Below are 17,999 nucleotides of genomic sequence, written 5' to 3'. Positions count from 1 at the left end.
TTGTTGGAGGGGTTGAGGGGTCTGTGTGTGAGATATATGTGTGTATGTCACATATGCATGCTTTTCTATATGGGGACACAGGTATGTGCAGGTGCATGTGGACATGGATGCACATGTATTCAGAGACCCAGGATGGTTGGATAGAATCATCTTGAATTGCTCTCCTTGTACATTGAGGCAGGGTTCCTAACTCCAGAGCTTGCCATTCCTGCTAGTCCATCTAGCCAGCTTGCTTCGGGATTTCCTGCCTGGGCCTCCAAAGTGCTAGGAAGCTGAAGCTCACATTGCATAGCAAGTGCTCCAGCCCCTTTGGTGGTATTTTTTATAGCCCTGGTACTCTTAGAAGAGTTCTTTAAGGGTCTTTGGCTCATGTTAGATGACTGACAAATTTTCCTAGTCTACAACACTGGAGTGTTGTAGCTACATCTAATCCTGGCCAAATAAGATCTTCCCTTAACAATGGAATTGCGTGTATTTTTTCTTTAGACCGATGTAAAAATTAATTAAATATAAACAGCTAAAAAAGAATTTTGAAAATTTTGATCCAATTATATATACCATCTTAAATTGGTAAAGGTTTACTGACTTTTTTTAAAACCCCAATTTAAAGATAGTTCCTACTTAGTTAGATAAGCAGTTGTAAATACCCAGAATCTATTATCTGACTGATATTTGAGGTAAGAGTCAGGGTTGTGCTATGGCTATAACGCAGATGGTCTACAATTTATAGCAGTCCTCCTGAGTGGTAGGGTTGGTAGGCATGCCCTCTCCTCTCTCCCTTCCTCCCCTTCCTCCCTCCCTCCCACCTGTCCCTCCCTCCCTCCCTACCCCCCTACTCCTCTCCCTCTTGACTCCTCTCCCTCCTCACCCCTCCCTACCTCCCTTCTTTCCGATACAAGATATATAGCCAGGCTGTCTTTAGCTTGCTCTGTAGTAACTGAGGATTACCTTGAGGTTCTGATTCTCCTGCCTCCACCAGTGAATTACAGTGCTGTGGCTATGGATGGCACCACCATGTCTGGTTTATACTAAGTTGTGGGTAGAGCCTGTGGCTTTGGGCTGAGCCATATCCCCAGCCCAATGAATTGATTTTTTAAAATTAATTTTTGTATTTCACGAGTGGCTTGCTTTGAAAACATTGATTTTACTGGCAACATGCAGATTTGAAGGGACACAAGGGGACTGCTTTCGCATTTAGATTCTCATTAAAGATTTTAATGCTAATCCACTGCATAGTTTTCCCAGCATTTGCATGAGGAGCTCTGGTGGGAAGCTTGAAGGAATTCCATTGACTTCCAAGCTTTGCATCCCAGTGTTCCCACTTGTCCAGTTGTATGACCAAAACAAGCTTTTCATGTCTGTTTGCTTCTTCTTCTTCTTCTTTTTTTTCCTTTTCTTATTTGCAACATGGGAATAGTGTTGGTTTTTAACCTAATGAGTGTTGTGAGAATTGAGTGAGTTAGTTTCAAACTGTTTAGAATGGTGCCCATTTACTATGGTATTAGGTTTACATTTAAATTAGTGCTGGAATTCATTATGAAGGACATAGTACTGTCTGTAAAATAGATTGGTTCTGCAGTTCCTGCTTTTAAAAGATTTCTGTATGATTAAAATAAACAATAAACTAAAATGTCTTTTTATACAACTCTTTCATGATCATTTTTCTTCTTCTTTTAGGCACGGAATGTTAACACTGGAGAATTAGCAGCAATTAAAGTGATAAAATTGGAACCAGGTAAATTATTTGAAATTTGTTGTTTCTTATTGCTAGAAAGTCATTGGATATCATAGAGTAATTTCATTTTTTTATATTTTGGCTTTTTGAAATGGTGTTTGTAGCCCAGGTTGACCTTGAACCATTGATCTTCCTACTTCAGCATTCTAAGTCCTGAAATTACAGGCCTATACCATCCACCATACAGCTAAAGCTTATTTTAATAATATTTGATTACCATTCTTTTATTTCCTCAGCATTTTGTAGGGAAGAGGGACATCTGTCCCTTCTGCCTCTCTGAGCCCAGCATATACTCTGCTCACTTTTTCCCAGAAAAATGATTGGTAACCATGGGGAGGAGAGGAGGTCCTGAAGGGGCTTATAGTGGCTTACTTATTTCCAGGTGGCATTGCCCTGTCATGAAGGGCAAGTGTGGTCCAGTGGGAAGAACTGGGCTCACATTTGGGAAGCTGCATTCTGCTCTGTTTCCTGTCTTCTTGCTCTGGGTCCTGAGTTTCTCAACAGACCTCAGCAGCTTTCATTACCTATGTTGTTAATATCTAAGTAGTCCTTTCTGGTTTGAGTGGCTCATTACAGAGCCTCTTAAGACCTCTCTGTGTGTTTTGTCTGCTCTAACTGTTCTCCTTTGGGTTCCCCACATCCTAAAACCCACATCTTTCTGTGCAAACTCCTGGTGCACATCTTCTCAGAACCTTACCTGTCTCCCCTTCCTGCAGTAGGCAAGCAGTTATGCTGATGTGTGGGTAGACCCACAGCACTTTAGGTTTTAGCTTCAGTGTGAACAGAACTCTATTCAGAGATGGGCTAGCTTTTCCTATGAATTATCAGATAATCTAGACTCTGCAGGCTAAAATATAACAAAGCATTCTGAGCTAAAACCAGGCTACCTTCTGTTAGACTTGCCCTACCCCTGATCTATCTCTTAGTAGACTTAGTAACTCTTAGAAGTATCATTAAAATGAAATTTGATTGTGATTAAACACTGAAGAATAATACCATGAGCACAGAACACGTCTTCAGTTAGATGCAGTTATGGATCCTTGATAATGTAATTACCTTCTAATATTATTGGTAGAGTTTCTTTGTTTTCTGTACTGTTCAGTTTATAAAAAAGATTTTTGAAGTTGGTGAAATCTGGAGTACAATTGAGGATTTGGCACTTTTCATCAGGTCTTAGTTTTTAATCATCCAGTAGAAGTTACTTGTTGCAGTGGTTGTGAGTCCAAAGTTACCAGACTTGAGGTGGTTCTCCCATATCAACTGAGTTTCTTCCAGACTTCCACAGCTGAGAGAATGAGCCTGCTGAAATTCTTGCGGTGGTGATGTTGTCATCCTAGCCATGCTCTTTCTTATTTCCAGACTTTAATAAAATGTATTTTCTCAGCTCTGAGTAAAGCCACAGAATCTATTCAGTACATCTTAAAATCTCCTTTAAAAAAAATCTAACTAGAGACTTAGAAAACCTTCATTAACTCAGTTGTTTTCTGGTGTGTGTGCTGATTGATTTGTGATACTATTGATCTTGAACATTAGATTGATCTGTGTATTAGAAGATACACAGTTAAAAGAAAAATCATTCATAGTGTACTGCTATTGTATCTTTGTCCCTATCTTGGGGAAAATGTTTGCTTGTTGCTGAGTTTAGGTGGATGATTGAAATCATAGGCTCTGAAAGCAGCTGTTTTCCTGCTAGTCTGGACTTGGTTCCATTACTTCAACTTTAAGGGGCTCTGTTTTGTCATCTCTACAGGAGGGATAGTAACAGTAGTTTCATTTCAGATTTCTGTGGACACTTGGAGGAAAGCCTGACCTTCTGCATTGAGAACTTACTATAGGAAATGGCTGCTATTGCTCACTGTGCTGTACTGCCCAAGGCATAACCAGCCATGTTTCATCAGTGTCTGGTTACCTCCACCCTCCAAACATGCAGGCACACTGAACACTGGGTTGTTTTGAATCAGATCCCAAGGTCATCTCTACCCTTATTATTTCAGTATTTAGATTGAATAAAAAAATATAAGCTACAGACAGGAACCTTCCTATGAGACAGCACTGCCTCTTTGGAAAATGTTGAGTTCTTTGTTTGCTTACGTTGTTTGTTTGCTTGTTTTTTGTCTGTTTTTTTGAGACAGGGTCTTGCTATGGCACTCTCACTGTCTTGTAACTCACTGTGTAAACCAGGCTGACCTAGAACTCACAGAGATATGCCTGCCTCTGCCTTCAAAATGCTGGGATTAAAGACTTGTGCTATTATGCCCAGCTCTAGTTCCTTCTTAAACGGTAACTGTAAATTTGCTTTAATGACTCAGCAGTGATGCTTTTGTGTCTACCCATACAAATTGCACACAAGGGTGCCACGCAGCATTATTCTTTATGACTGGTGAACAAATGGACAAAATGTGTTGTATACAGAGTAGAAAGGTAATTACTAATGCATGCTCCCACAGATTCAAGCAATGCTAAATGAAAGAAACCAGTCACAGGAGACTTGCTTGATTTTCCTAGGTAAAATGTTCAGAGAAGGTATAAAGTGGGTTAGTGAGCTGGAATTCCTGGTGGGTGGATGGAGACAGTGAACTGTCCTAAAACTGATTTATGCTTGCAAACCCTGGTAAATTTACTTAAACCATCATTGAATTTGGAATGAGGGACCTGCTTGTTTTTAATATGTCTTTTAAAAGCATAAATGGGGTTAGGAAAATGGCTCAGTCTTGCACTGTCTATGCAACTATGAGGATCCAAATTTAAATGTCCGGTAACCATATAAAAAGCCTGGTGTGACCCTGGCCTGTAACCCTGTAGCTATGGAGTACAGAGACAGGAGGATTCCTGGGGGCTTCCAGGTCTTCAGCCTTGTTCCAGGTTCAGTGAGATACCCTGTCACAAGGGAATAAGGTAGAGCATAATATACCAGAAAAACCAATGTCCTCCTCTGGCCCCTGCATATATGCACAGGCTAGCACAAGTTTACACACGCACACACGCAAACATCATGCACAAAATGTCTTTAAAGTATTAAAGGCATAATCAAGAGCCAACTGGCAATGTTGATAATAGTTTCTTAGTAATAAAGTCCCTAAACTGGAGGTAGTCGATGTGTTTTAACTGTCATTTATGTTTGTAGGTTTCTCTTTTTGTCTTTTTCTGAAATTTTTTTGAAGAAGCTAAATAATTTGCCCTATAATTTCCCCTGAGGGTGGACTATGCTAGTTGCCTCCCAGAATCATCTAATATGTTGTAAATTCTTAGCTGTAAAAACTGAAGAATCAGGTTTGACTTGGTGGGAAAAGGACTGTCTTCATGGGTGGTGTACTACTCACACCTTTTCTGAGTCCTAGTGGCCAGTTTCCTTTGTAAAAAATAAAACTTATGGTCAAATGCAATGTGATAGACTTTAAGAATTTATACTTTGGCTTAGTTCTTTCTTTCTTTTCTTTTTAATATCTGGTGACCATTTTGAAACTGAAGCTAAATGGAAACGAGATATTTTGGCAAAATTGTCTTAATGTGAGGTTAGTTGAAGGTGTCTCACTGTGACTTCTTATATTGTTCATGTGACTTTAATTTATAATTCCCTTTTTTCAGTGTCATTTGTTTAGCTATAAGTCTATACTTTTGGGGGGGCAGCTTAAATTGCAAAATCATTTTTGATCATTATGAATCAAAGTAGAAAAATAGAATAAAAGCAGAAGTAGAAATTAAAGTCATTCATCATTCTGACTTGTGGGACCACTGTCAGCTTTCTTATTTTTAGTAGATTTTTTGATATTTACGTAGATATACCCATATGTATACGTGGTTCTATTTACACTGATCTAAGCAGACTGTGAAGGGCTGGTCAGAGATCAGAGATAGGCAAGATCATACTGTGGGTCAGCTTATTTTGTTAGCATACCACCGCATCAGAAAACAAACATTATGAAGAATACAGACAGTGTGACACATGTGACAGACAGAGCTCTGAGAGCTCTTCAATGGCCTTACAGAGGTGGCTCACAGGGTGTCAGTGATGTGAATAATCTTAATGCTGCAGACCGTCAGGTTGTGTGGGGAAAGACCGCATCATTCACACTCAGCAGCAGGTGGAAGTTCCGTGAGAAAAGACAATGACTTCTTGGTACCTTTCCTATACATCCTCGTTCCTTTTTGCTGCAGTTCTGGGAATCAAGCCAAAGGTCTTGCGCACAACTGGGCAAGAGCTCTGTCACTGGGCAGCGTCCTCAGCCAGGCTCCATTTCCATCTGTGTTCTCAGGCTTGTGGTGGGTCTGGTCTTGCCCACCACAGATACCAAACATGTATATTTTATGGATGTAATAGTCTCATTTCATGTATGTATCATTTGGGAAGTGTGCCATGAGTATCTTTCCATGTTACTACTTGTGCACTGTCATCTTTTACTTTTTAAAAATATATCATATGTTTATGGATGCTTTGCTACATGTATGTCTTTGTACTACATGTACAGCCCGAAGAGGACATTGGATTACCTGGAATTGGAGTTACAAATGATTGGTAGCTCCCATATGGATGCTGGGAATCAAACCCAGGTCCTCTGAAAGAGCAGCCAGTGCTCTTAACACAGGGCCATTTTTCTAGTACTTGGCCAAACCATTAGTTTTTTATGTGGTTTTTTTAAGACAAGGTTTCTCTTTGTAGCCTTGGCTGTTCTGTAACTCACTCTGTAGACCATCCTGGCCTCAAACTCACAGAAGTATACCTACTTCTGTCTCCTGAGTGCTGGCATTAAAGGTGTGCGCCACCACCACCTGGAAGGATTTTTTTCTTAAACCTTTGTGAAAATTATAGTATAATCCTTATTATTCAGCAAAGAATGTTCTCCTACTGTTAATTTCCATTCCTTTAGGATTGGTGAATGGCTATCTACCTTTACCACATGTAACTTTTTGGTCTTGTATTTTGTGAAAAATCTGTTCATGTCAGTGATTTGATTAGTATCTATCTATCCATTGTCTACCCAGTACCAGACCCTTGAGAAGCTTAGATTTTAGTTAACGGTGTCACAGTATGGAAATGTATAAATAAGTAAGTTAGTTTCATGAGCCAAAATAAGATGTTATGGCACCTCAGCCAGTGTCATGGTGCCAGGAGACTGTTCACAGCAGGTGACATTGGCTTGAGATTGGAATGATAACACAGTCATAGGATACTCTTGGAGAAAACCATTCCAGACAGTCACAAGCAAGGACAGTGTTCTAAAGTAAGAACAGATAGCAAGATTAGGGTTAGAGAACAGGCCACCATGGCTCCACCAGTGTGAACCAGTTCCTATCAGAATGAAATGAGCTTCCAAAATGGACTGGATCATAGGTGTCCCAAGGACTTGATAAAGAGGATCCTATGAAAGCTTTTGAGGGTTGTCTGCCTGAGGAACAGGATCAGTAGGATCAGTAACCCAGTTTTACTCTGTATGTTTTACATGTCTTAGCATGCCCGTGTTGACTAAACAGTGGACATGCACCTGTAGTTCCAGATAGTGGTGCAGTTTCAAGATTCTCGGGATATATAACTAGCTCTTAAAGCAAGATATTGGGATGATACCACCAGGAAGAAGTGTTGCTAGAGAAGAAAAGGCTGAGGTTGGAACACAAGGTTAATTCTGTTAGAGCTCTACTAGGGGAGAAGAATTCAGCAAAGAAAGCTTGAGCATCAGCTGCCAAAGTCATCTAGCTAGGACACAAACATGATGAGTATTATGTCAGACCCCAGGAGAAAGTCTTGGGATGATGCTAAGAGGTGTGTGGATTACAATGGAGAACCACACATTTGCTTTGGTAGATTTAATAAGAGGGTTCAGTGGACTGAAGGAGCTGTAGGGGAGAGTAAGAGGAAAGGAAATGGAGATGGCAGAAAAGAGTCTCCTCAAGGCCTCCTGTGCAAAGGGCAAGCAAGACATGGAACATTCACTAGAGAGGGACTTGTGATTATGGTGGAGTTTTCCAGGGTACATGATGTATCACAAGAAGGTAAGAGTGTGATACTAGGTTAGTGGAGCTGAAGAGTTCTGGTCAAAGTGGGGTCATTTTCTTTTTGAACCCATAAGATAGTTATTAGCCCAAAATGAGAATTGCAGTATGTTGGAGGTTCAGTGACAGAGAGAAGGGTGTGAAACAGTATGGAGAATGGGATTTGGTATCCTTGTTTTTCCCTTCTCCTCCCCATTTATATGTGAATGTATGGATACATATATGAGTTTATATGAATATGTGTGTATACTGTCTGATATCAATATGTGTCCAGTGGAAATTCAGCTGTGAAAATCTCTAAGTCTGTTATGTAGCTGTTGCTCACATACAACTGTAGAGAACTTAACTATAAATGTCATTGTGTTGTGCTACATGGGTGTCCATACCACTTCAAGCATGCACACACACATGCAGAGAGAAGTGTGTTCGCCATGAGAGTGGCAAGTGACCAAATGCAGGATAGAGATGAGTACTGAGCTGGGACTGAAGCCAGGTCTGGAGCACGTGGCTGTGGTTATAGGATGGTCTTTTGGGTTCATATGGTCATGCTTAAGAAGTTGGAGAGTTTGGGTTGACCTTTGCTTTTCCCTGTAAATTGGTGACAGGTTCTGCCTAAGATTTTCCTGGTTTTAGGGCTGAAAGTGCTGAATCTCAGAGAAGATTCACCACCCTATCTGTAAGACAGGTTATTAGTTTTATAACAGCTGTTTTTGCTGTACACATGTATGGATTGGAAGGATATGAAAGAGAGATGCATGAATACGTTAAGGGTAAAATGCCAAGAATTGGGAAAATCTATAAATACTGAGTGTTTCAGTATAAATACTGAAAATCTATAAATACTAAGACCCTTTCCGTTAAGTATAGAGTTTTTGGGAACAAAACATGACATTGTCCTAAAAGAACTCAGTCTCTTCCTGACAGGTCACTGAGGAGTGTGGCACCTTTTCCCCATATGTGAGTTGATACTTTCAGCATTGTGCCTCATAGGCACTCAATAAATACTTGTTAGATAAATCAAATTAATGAGCAAGGTATGGAGATGAGCATGGAACATAAGAGATGAATTAGTCTAAGCCGGGGCATTTGTTGCTACTAATAGCTACCATTTATTTAAACTTAATTTGTGCCAGCCACTGTTGTAAGTGAGTTACACACATTGACTCATTTAATCCTTATGTTATTACCCCTGTTTTTTATAGTTAAAGAAATTGAAGTACTTTGCCCTGATTAATGTAGGGTTAGACTTTTGAATCCTGGCAGTCTAATTCCACAACTGGGGCTTTCTCATTTCTCTCTCGGGCAGTGGTTAAGAACACTTGTATTGCAGAACACATGGGTTCAGTTTCCAGGTCCACATAGTGGCTCACAGCCATCTGCAGTTTCAAAGGGACCCAGTTCTTCTGGCCTCTGCAGGCACCAGGAACAAATGTGGTACATATAACATACATGCAAGCAAACACTTCTACAGGTTAAAATAAAATAAATCTAAAACAATATCATGTTGATTTATGACTTGGATGACACAGCAACCACATCTGTCCTAACTTCATCCTCCATAAGAAGAGAGGACCTTGCCTTTGCTTTGCAGCCCAGAGCTTGGCTTTGTTCTAAGCCTGACAAAACACTGCTTTGTCTGAACTTCACCTCAGCTCCACTCCTCTCCAAATAGTATTATCCTGTAATAACTGTCTTGTCCTGCCTTTGCTGAGATGCTCCAAGATTCCTTTGGTATGTGATTTCCCTCATTTGCAATTCATCAGCAAACCTGATTTTGTGAGATTAAAGGCTTGTTTCTTTGGTCTTAACTTGCTTGGGCTAGAACACTGCCAACTCTTGAGACCCAGTTTGAACAGAATGTAAAGACAGATCAAGATAAGTGCTTCCACTGAAGTTGGCTCGCAGCATTGAGCTCGGCCCACAGGCACTTGGGCTTCATGCTCAGTGAAAGGACAAGCTTGAGACCCCAAGACCAAGTTCTGAGCACAGAAATTTATTTGCCCCAGAGGGACAGAGGAACAAAAGGATATAAGGGACAAAGACAGGGGGTAGAGGGAGAGGGGGAAGGGAACCAGGGAGGGAGGGCAGGGGTATTTGTCCCCAAGGGACAAAAGACAGCCTCTGGATAGAGAGGAGACAGATGTGACACATAGGAAAATGGCAGTTTAAAAAGGTACATAGGGAACTCCCTAGTTAGGATGAAGTGTTTAATTTTAATTGGGCATGTTAATTAGGTGAGCCAAAGGGGCTTCTGATTGCTGGACTTCAATAGCTAGACCTTGGTCATTAGCCTCAGGAGGAGGAAGTGGTCAAATAAGGGATTAGACCTTTGTGGCTGGCTTTAGGAATGTAACCTGATGTTTTTAGCAAGGCAGAGGGAATAGGAGAGAAGGACCTGCCATAGTCACATACTCCGAGTGGGTTAGTATCCCTTCACTCAGATTCTGATAAGGGGCATACTGTCTGCTACAAGCCTCTTAAATCTTCTATAGTAACTTAAAGTCAGTCTTTCAAGCTGCATGTTATTATTTGTATCATTTGCAGCACCAGTTACTGAAGTAGGATATAAATGCAGACAGATAAGTGATTAATTAGCTATCAGCTATAGGAGTAAGTCTCCAGAGTGAGAACATTCACCCCTTTTCAACCCAGGGAAGAATTCCAACAGTGATGAGCAGGGAAATTCATGGTGTGTGTGTGTGTGTGTGTGTGTGTGTGTGTGTGTGTGTGTGTGTGTGTGTCTGTCTGTCTGTCTGTCTGTCTGTCTGCGCGCATGGGGGTGGGTGGGAAGAATGGTGGTGTTAGATTTTTGATCCTGTGAGAGCAGCATGCATTAATTTGCAGTACAGAATCTTAAAAGTGACAAGATGCCAGTAAGACTTCATTCCATTATTTTTCCCTGAAGTAGTGTTTTATGAGCCTTCTTTCCTGTCAGCCTTTGTCGTTAGTTTTCTGCCTGTAGTGGTTGGTGAAGCACTCTGTCCTTTATGTTTCATCATAGAGGGATGGGCAAAGTCTTCAGGGAAAGGTCTTAGCTGGCACCTGTGCACTGTAGCAGATCCCCAGTCACCAGCTGTTTGCACTGCCTTGTGTTTATTGTCGTTATGGATATAGTTGTCCTTAGATCACATGATAATACTCTTCAAAGCGGGGGTGGTGTTTAGTCACTCTACTGTGTTAGACTGTATTACAAATTCCAGGCTCACAATACTGGACAGATTAGGTATTTACCTCTTGAAATTAATGATGCTTAGAAATGAAATTACTGAGGATCTTTTATCTGCACTTTTTTCCTCTTTTCTACGTGTGTGTGTGTGTGTGTGTGTGTGTGTGTGTGTGTGTGTGTGTGTGATCAGTGATCAGCTTCAAAAGTATTTACTTACTAGCCCTTTATTTTTAATGCTACAACATTGGGGCAAGAAACCTTGTATATGTTCTATAGTCCATGTTTAAACTTTTCTTTATCTCTAGGACTCTTTAGTAGTAGTAGTAGCAGTATAGTATATAGCTTCATATCCATCTTAATGAATTCAGGTGCATAATACAGTCTTATTGCTATAAGGAAAATATTATACAACAGAGTGTGATTGTGTATGACTGAAATTTATACCTATTGATCAGTTCCCCACCTCCATCCATCCTCCAGTCTTTGGTAGTGACCATTCTATTTCCTGTTAGATTGGCTAGTTAAATTTTTCCTGTAAATTAGAATACTGTAGAACTTTTCTTTGTGTCCCTGGCTTTTCATTTAGCATATTAGCCTTCAGTTCCATTCATGTTGAAGCTGTCAATGTAAAAACGATAGCTCTCATCTTAAAAGGAATAAGAAATAGTTTTTTGGGGAGCAATTTGAATGACCATGTCCCAGGAACACAGATTTGGATTACCCTAATTTCCATGTTCCAAATGAAAGCAGTTTCACGGGGTTTTTATAGTTCCAGAACAAAGAAAAGTCATGAATTAAGACAAGCTTAAAATACATTGGTGGTAGCCAGGCAGTGGTGGCGCACACCTTTAATCCCAGCACTCGGGAGTCAAAGGCAGGCGGATCTCTGTGAGTTTGAGACTAGCCTAGTCTACAAGAGCTAGCTCCAGGACAGCCTCCAAAACCACAGGGAAACCCTGTCTCGAAAAACCAAAAAAACAAAAACCAAAAAACATTGGTGGTGTCTTAGTTAGGGTTTCCATTGCTGTGAAGAGACACCATGGCCATGGCAACTTGTATAAAGGAAAACATTTAATTGGGGGGGGGAGGTTAAGACCATTATCTACATGGCAGGACATGGCAGCATGCAGGCAAACATGGTGCTGGAGAAGGAGCTGACAGTTCTGTATCTTGATCCTCAGGCAAAAGGAAGCAACTGTGTCTACACTGAGGGTAGCTTGAGCATAAGAGACCTCAAAGCCCACCCCACAGGCCACACCTTCTAATACTGCCACTCCCTTAAGGGGCCATTTTTTTTTCCCAAACCACCACAGGTGGGTATACCAAAGAGGTGGGCACATTGAGATAGAGGAGCTATTATATAGTTCTAAGATGCTGTCCATTTTATTTTATGGCTGAATGATATTTCATCATGTGTATGTATATTTGTGTGTGTGTGTGTGTGTGTGTGTGTGTGTGTGTAACATTGTGTAAGTATTCCATTTTCTTTAGCTCTTTGTCAGTGGATATATATGTTATTGTTACTTAAGTTATTGTGAACAATACTGCAATGAACAGGAAGTTGCAAATACTCTTAGATCCTGTTTCCAGTTCTTTTAAGTACCTACTCAAATGCAGTATTGCTGGATCATATGGTTCTAATTTGGGGAAAACTCAGAATTGTGCTGATTTGCACTGCCACATTCTCCACTGGATCTGTGGGCATGAGTCAAATCGTTGACTTTGTCCAGTCTTAGGGGGCATAGTTGGTAACTGACTTTATTCTTTGTTTGATGTACCTGTCCATGCAGTTGAGGATGCAGGGTCCTATTGTTAGCCTGGTCAGAATAAAGAACAACTGTCAAGCTAATACTGCCAGTCAGGTGGTCAGCTGTGTGGACCAGGTAAACAGAGACCAATATAAAATACTTGAATGTAGTTCCAGCCAGCTGGAATAATGACTTTGATTTGGCTATAAACTGATAGAGTGGTCATCTCTTCTGCCAGGCAAATATGACAGGCCCCTAATAATTCAATTAAGAACTATGCCTCAGTTCTAGCCTCCTAAAACTGAACAAGTCAGTTTCTGAGGAAGACACAAACAAAGGGAAATCAATCACTGACAACCCCCCCTACACCCCCAGGACAAGAAAATTGCTTGTACTAGGACAAGAACACCCCCCCCCCCAACAGGTGCCTTAAGGCAATAGCCAGATAAGGGCAAAGCCTGGGACTTGTCCAGACTTGCCCAAGAATGGAAAAGCTATAACCTTAGCCCACCCCTGCTAGCCCTAACCAATTAGAAATGTACTAATAATATGATTGTCACTTACATATGAAAGATGCCTGCCTCGTGGCAAGGAACCAATCAGAAGTTAGCTGGTGGCGCTATGCTTTACTGCTCTGGGTGTGCTTTATGGACAAGTGCACAGTAATGACTCGAAGAGCATAGCAACCACCCTGGGAGGGCCTATGGGCCATAACAACCAATTGGCCAATCAACACAGGGCAAGCCCTCCAAGCCTGGAGGCACACCAATCTTGAGCCTGTGCGTACCCCTAGACACTCCCCTTAATGCTGTCCTACAAGATCTCTCTGCAGCCTGTTTGAGCTGTCTTTGCTAAGCCATCCGCCATGGCGGGTGGGTGAAAGACCCAAGCTAACATGGGGTTAGCTCATTAAACAACAAGAAAGCCTCATGCTGTTTGTATCAAGCTTTCGAATCCTGGTGATTGGAGTGAGGTCCTGGGCTGAGACCCTGGAGGCCTGAGCTTTCCGGGGTTGGGGGGGGGGAAGGGGGGTCTAACAATTTCACCTATTCACTACAGTTAACATTTATTGAATACTTCATGTGTAATGTGTTTGTTCTAAGAACTTCACATGACTATATTTTTCTGCTTGATTTCATGATTAATTCACTACATGCTCCTATTGTCAACTTTTGTGTTTACGTCAGGGTTTTTTGATGGCATGGAAGTGTGGGGAGGGATGCTGTGTTACAGTTCTGGGGGAAAAGGTATCCTGGCAGTTGGGAGCCAAGGAGCACCACAAAGTCACACAAGAGATATATTGGGAAGGACACTGGGGAGTGACTGCCTCTGCTCAGGTGAGAAGCAGCAAAGAACTGAGCAGGAAGGCAGTCTTTAGGGTTTCTTGGGGGTGGAGCTTTTCAAGGTGTCCTTGATTTGTAGGATTCTGTGCCCTGATCCTGGGGGCAAGCTCAGGGATTGGTGGTATTTTGTGACCTGATCCTGGGCTCTTTTTTTTTTTTTCCCCCTGTAAGGCAGAGCTTGGCCACCTGTGTCTTAAAAAGGCTAGAAACAGCCATTATGCCCATTAGAATAGTCCAGAATGGGTTATGGTCCGGCCTCCCGAGGGCCTGGGCCTGGCTGGTAGGTCTGTGTGGTGGTGGGGCCTGGTCACTCATGCCTGAAGGGGTTTATAAGTATAACTTCTGAAATGCAAATTCATATTATTATCTAAAAATCTTTTTTCAAAAACTTTGGTATCCTTGCTAAGTGTATTAGGAGTTCTTTCCTTGTTTATTTACCTTTGGAATTTCATACAAGCTGTGAAGGAAGCTGTCTGGGTCAGCTATTCAACTACTTTGGGTTACTAGAGTATCAGCTGTGTGTGTTTTTTTTCCCACCTAAATTTACATATCTTAGTTACCTTTAAAAATTGAATGTGTGGAAGCTTTCTTTGGATTTTGAAGTGCTGGCTTTAATTTGTCTATATTCACAATCATAGAGTTGACTTCTTGCAGAGAGATGATATATACTTGTCTATTTTCACAATCATAGGGTTGACTTCTTGCAGGGGGAATGATATATACTTAGATCAACAATATTTCATAGGAAACAATATTGAAAGTTTAAGCCGCTAATATGAAGAGGAGGAAGCACAAGGCATGCCAGTTGTTGCTTACCCCAAGGTTGCATGCTTAGGTGTGTGGATTCACTCAATGTGAGTCACATGCTAAGGATATGGAAATGAGTTAGGCCTGATCCTGTCCTTGAGTGTGTTCTAATGAGGACATAGACTGGATGTCTGCAGAGATCACTGTACAGTTAATAGGTTAATATAGTTAATAGAGAAGCCCCTGCTAAGGTGGCTGTGTGACACCTGATCTGAGGAGGTAAGGCTCACTAAGTGCTGCTCCCCTCCTATTCCTCCTTAGTGCTGCCCACTGATCAGTGTTTTTGTTTTTTGTCTTTTTCCTGTAATGACCACTAATGACTCTTAGGTCTCCCCCAGAGTGAGAAGTCAGCCATCAAATGCCACATGCTGTGCTGACAGATCAAACTTTGACCACACATAGCTTTCCATTCGACTGCAGATAGTAATATTCCAGGACAGATGACAAAGCAAATGTCCAAAGTATTTCAACAAGTCCATGAAACAGTATCAGTCCCATAGTATTTCTTCCGTATAAACTGAAGATCAGGAATTCTTAGGGTGTGAAATGAACACACAAGGGGTCTGGGTGATGTGAACATTTGAGAATTCCCTGTCCTCCTTCAGGGGCTTGTGATTTTGCAAAGTAATTAAGGTCCTGACATACCGTCTCCTTCCTCTCCACTCCTTCTTCCCTTGTAGTTACGACTTACAGGGGGATGGGTTGAGTTGGGTTCAGATGGTACCTGATTAGGCTACTTCAAGTCTCAGCTGCATTTACAGCAGGAAGATGCCGTGACCAGAAATTCCAGGCCTTCTTACTCTGACAGTCTCATGTTTTAGGTGTGAGCAGTTATGGGTAAAACTGCCTTTTTTGCTTTGCCATTAATATCCGTTTTATTTGATGGTCAGTGGACTATGATCCAAACATTGAGTTGCTTTGGTTTAGGTGTGAGCAATCCCTCTGCTTTCTTTCTCCTGCCTCTGGTTCACACTGCCCTCCCTGCACTTGCATTTCTCTCCATGACCAGTGCTCGTTCAGCAGTCACAGCAGGTGATGGTGCTGTAAGGTTGCCAGGTCTTATTTAGAAGAATTTGGGCCAGTAGAGAGCAGGGCAGATGATAGGCTGATAGTTCGGCCTCTCCCAGCCTTCTGCTTTTGGGAAAGGACTAAGTGGAAGAAGCCTGGGTATGGGAGTCACATGTAGCCACACTGCTAGGCTGTAGGCCTTCCCGCACAGCAGAGCTCACACCTTCATGGACCCAGGGTCTTTTCTCTGGCTTTACAAAGGATTACTTCTTTATGCTGAATGTTAATGATTCTCTTTCCTCTTCCCCTTCGGTTAACCTGTCTGTAGGTGTGTGGCCACCACAGCCAGACAGATGTTATTTGGTATCAAGGGAACTAATGGGTACTTCCTATTGAAGATTGTATTTGTAATATGTATTCCTTGACAATGCCCAAGGTGTGGTTGTACTAGCAGTAAATGTCTATATGGAAATTACCCTACCAGGCCTTTTCCAGGTTTGCAGCCCTGTGGGGTCAGTTGTTCTGTTACTAAGCAGGAAATTAATGCAAAGAGGTAAGTGATTTGTCCAAGCATGTATTCCTTAGTGAGAACAGAATCTGAACCCAGAAGTCTGGGATGGGCACTTGTACTTTTCATTTCAGTGCTGTATTTCTCTCAAGTAAGGGCTAAAATTATTAAAAGTGATGCCACTAAGGAACTGGTTTCCTTGGATATAACATTTATTAACTGTGTTATAGTTAATCATAAGCATAACAAACTTCACATGTTTTCAAGTAAATGAGCATCTTGACTCTTACCTAATGAGTGTCCAACATGTTTTCTTTGTGTCCTAGGAGAAGACTTTGCAGTTGTACAGCAAGAAATCATTATGATGAAAGACTGCAAACACTCAAACATTGTTGCTTATTTTGGAAGCTATCTCAGGTACATTGTTTATTTTCCTTTTGAAAACCAGGAAACCCTCACCTAATTCACCTGACAGAATGAAATTGACTTCAATGCTGTGATCCATGCTTAGAGGATAGGATCTTTTCTTTTCACATGAATGGAACTTTTATGACCTATTATACTAATTCTGTAACAGTGTCACTGTTTTGTGATTTGGGAATTCTGGGTGTGGTTTTAGCCAGGAACCTGATTCTAAATGCACCAGCTACTGCCCTTTTCATCTAGGCTTAAGAGTTCAGTCAGGAGCATCACCTCCCCAAAGTGGGTGGGTGGGTGTTTGGTTGGTTGGTTGAAGGGATTTTTTTTTTTTTTTTAATGTCCTGTACTTCTGGCCTCATTCTTGTGCTTCATTTTCTTCAAAAGACTAAGAACTATAATAATTTGTACAACATACTTTTCCAGGACCCAAACTTTTGACTATGAGCTTAGCAATTGTGTTGTTTCAGCAGGTCACATGCCATAGAGGATTCCCTCAGACAAACCTGGCTCCTCTCACTGTCCCTACAGTGAGTCTGACACTGTGACCTAGTTGCTCTTAAGGTCCCTCTATCAGGAAGGTTGAAGAATGTTTTCCTTAGTTATTGAAGGGGCCGCTATGCCTTTTACGGGCTCCTAGTCTCACATGTCCCACATACAGAACATGCTGAGCACAGCAGGTAGAAGCTGCTGGGGAGTTCCGTCCCTAGTCCCCTCCATTTGTTTAATCAAACCTAACTAGCTCTCCTCACTCCAGCAGAGCCTGTTGGAATCTGTTAAATGGGGGTAGGTTAGTGTTGTTGCATAATAGTTGTGGATAGATTCTCACCTGCCAATTTGATACTGCTCAGCAGGGAGTGGTTTGGATAGTAGCCCAACAGGTACATCTTTAGAACTGTGTGGTTGGAAGGAGGCCCAGTGGGGCAGTTACTGTATCAGCTAAAATCACTTACGTTTATGGTGCTAGTAATTGATTCCAATCACGGTAAAAATCACTACTGCAAAAAAACTTGTTCATCCGCTCTTGTCCTGACAAAGTGGCCAGCCTGGACTCTATTCAGAAAGCCTAGAATGGACTGGTCTTCTAAGGAGAGCTGCTGTGCTTCCCTGGGGACATGGGTCTATTCGTGTTTCTCAAGCACCGTGGGGCATGCAAAGCAAACCTACTTAAATGACACCCTTCATGTGGTTAAAAAAAAAAAAAAAAAAAAAAAAAGGTCTTCTTGCAGGAAGACAATGATGTAATAGAAATTAGGGGCTTGAATGAAAATGTCCTGGCTTT

At 41.5% G+C, this 17,999-nt stretch overlaps 1 protein-coding gene across 4 annotated transcripts in view; it reads left to right on the top strand.

Annotated features, from left to right (window-relative positions):
* The window catches only part of Map4k3 (mitogen-activated protein kinase kinase kinase kinase 3), a 141,008-nt gene that overhangs the window by 49,318 nt on the left and 73,691 nt on the right, over window positions 1–17,999 (top strand). For all 4 annotated transcript variants that reach the window (XM_027417889.2, XM_027417890.2, XM_027417888.2 and 1 more), the window contains exons 2-3: window positions 1,678–1,735; window positions 16,627–16,717. In XM_027417889.2, coding sequence (XP_027273690.1) covers window positions 1,678–1,735; window positions 16,627–16,717 — 149 coding nt within the window. The remainder of the gene's footprint in view (window positions 1–1,677; window positions 1,736–16,626; window positions 16,718–17,999) is intronic.

Source organism: Cricetulus griseus, chromosome 5 (genome assembly GCF_003668045.3).
Source record: "Cricetulus griseus strain 17A/GY chromosome 5, alternate assembly CriGri-PICRH-1.0, whole genome shotgun sequence".
NCBI classification, from domain to species: Eukaryota; Metazoa; Chordata; class Mammalia; order Rodentia; family Cricetidae; genus Cricetulus; species Cricetulus griseus.
Note: the sequence above shows the minus strand (reverse complement) of the source record. Positions and strands in the feature narration are given on the sequence as shown.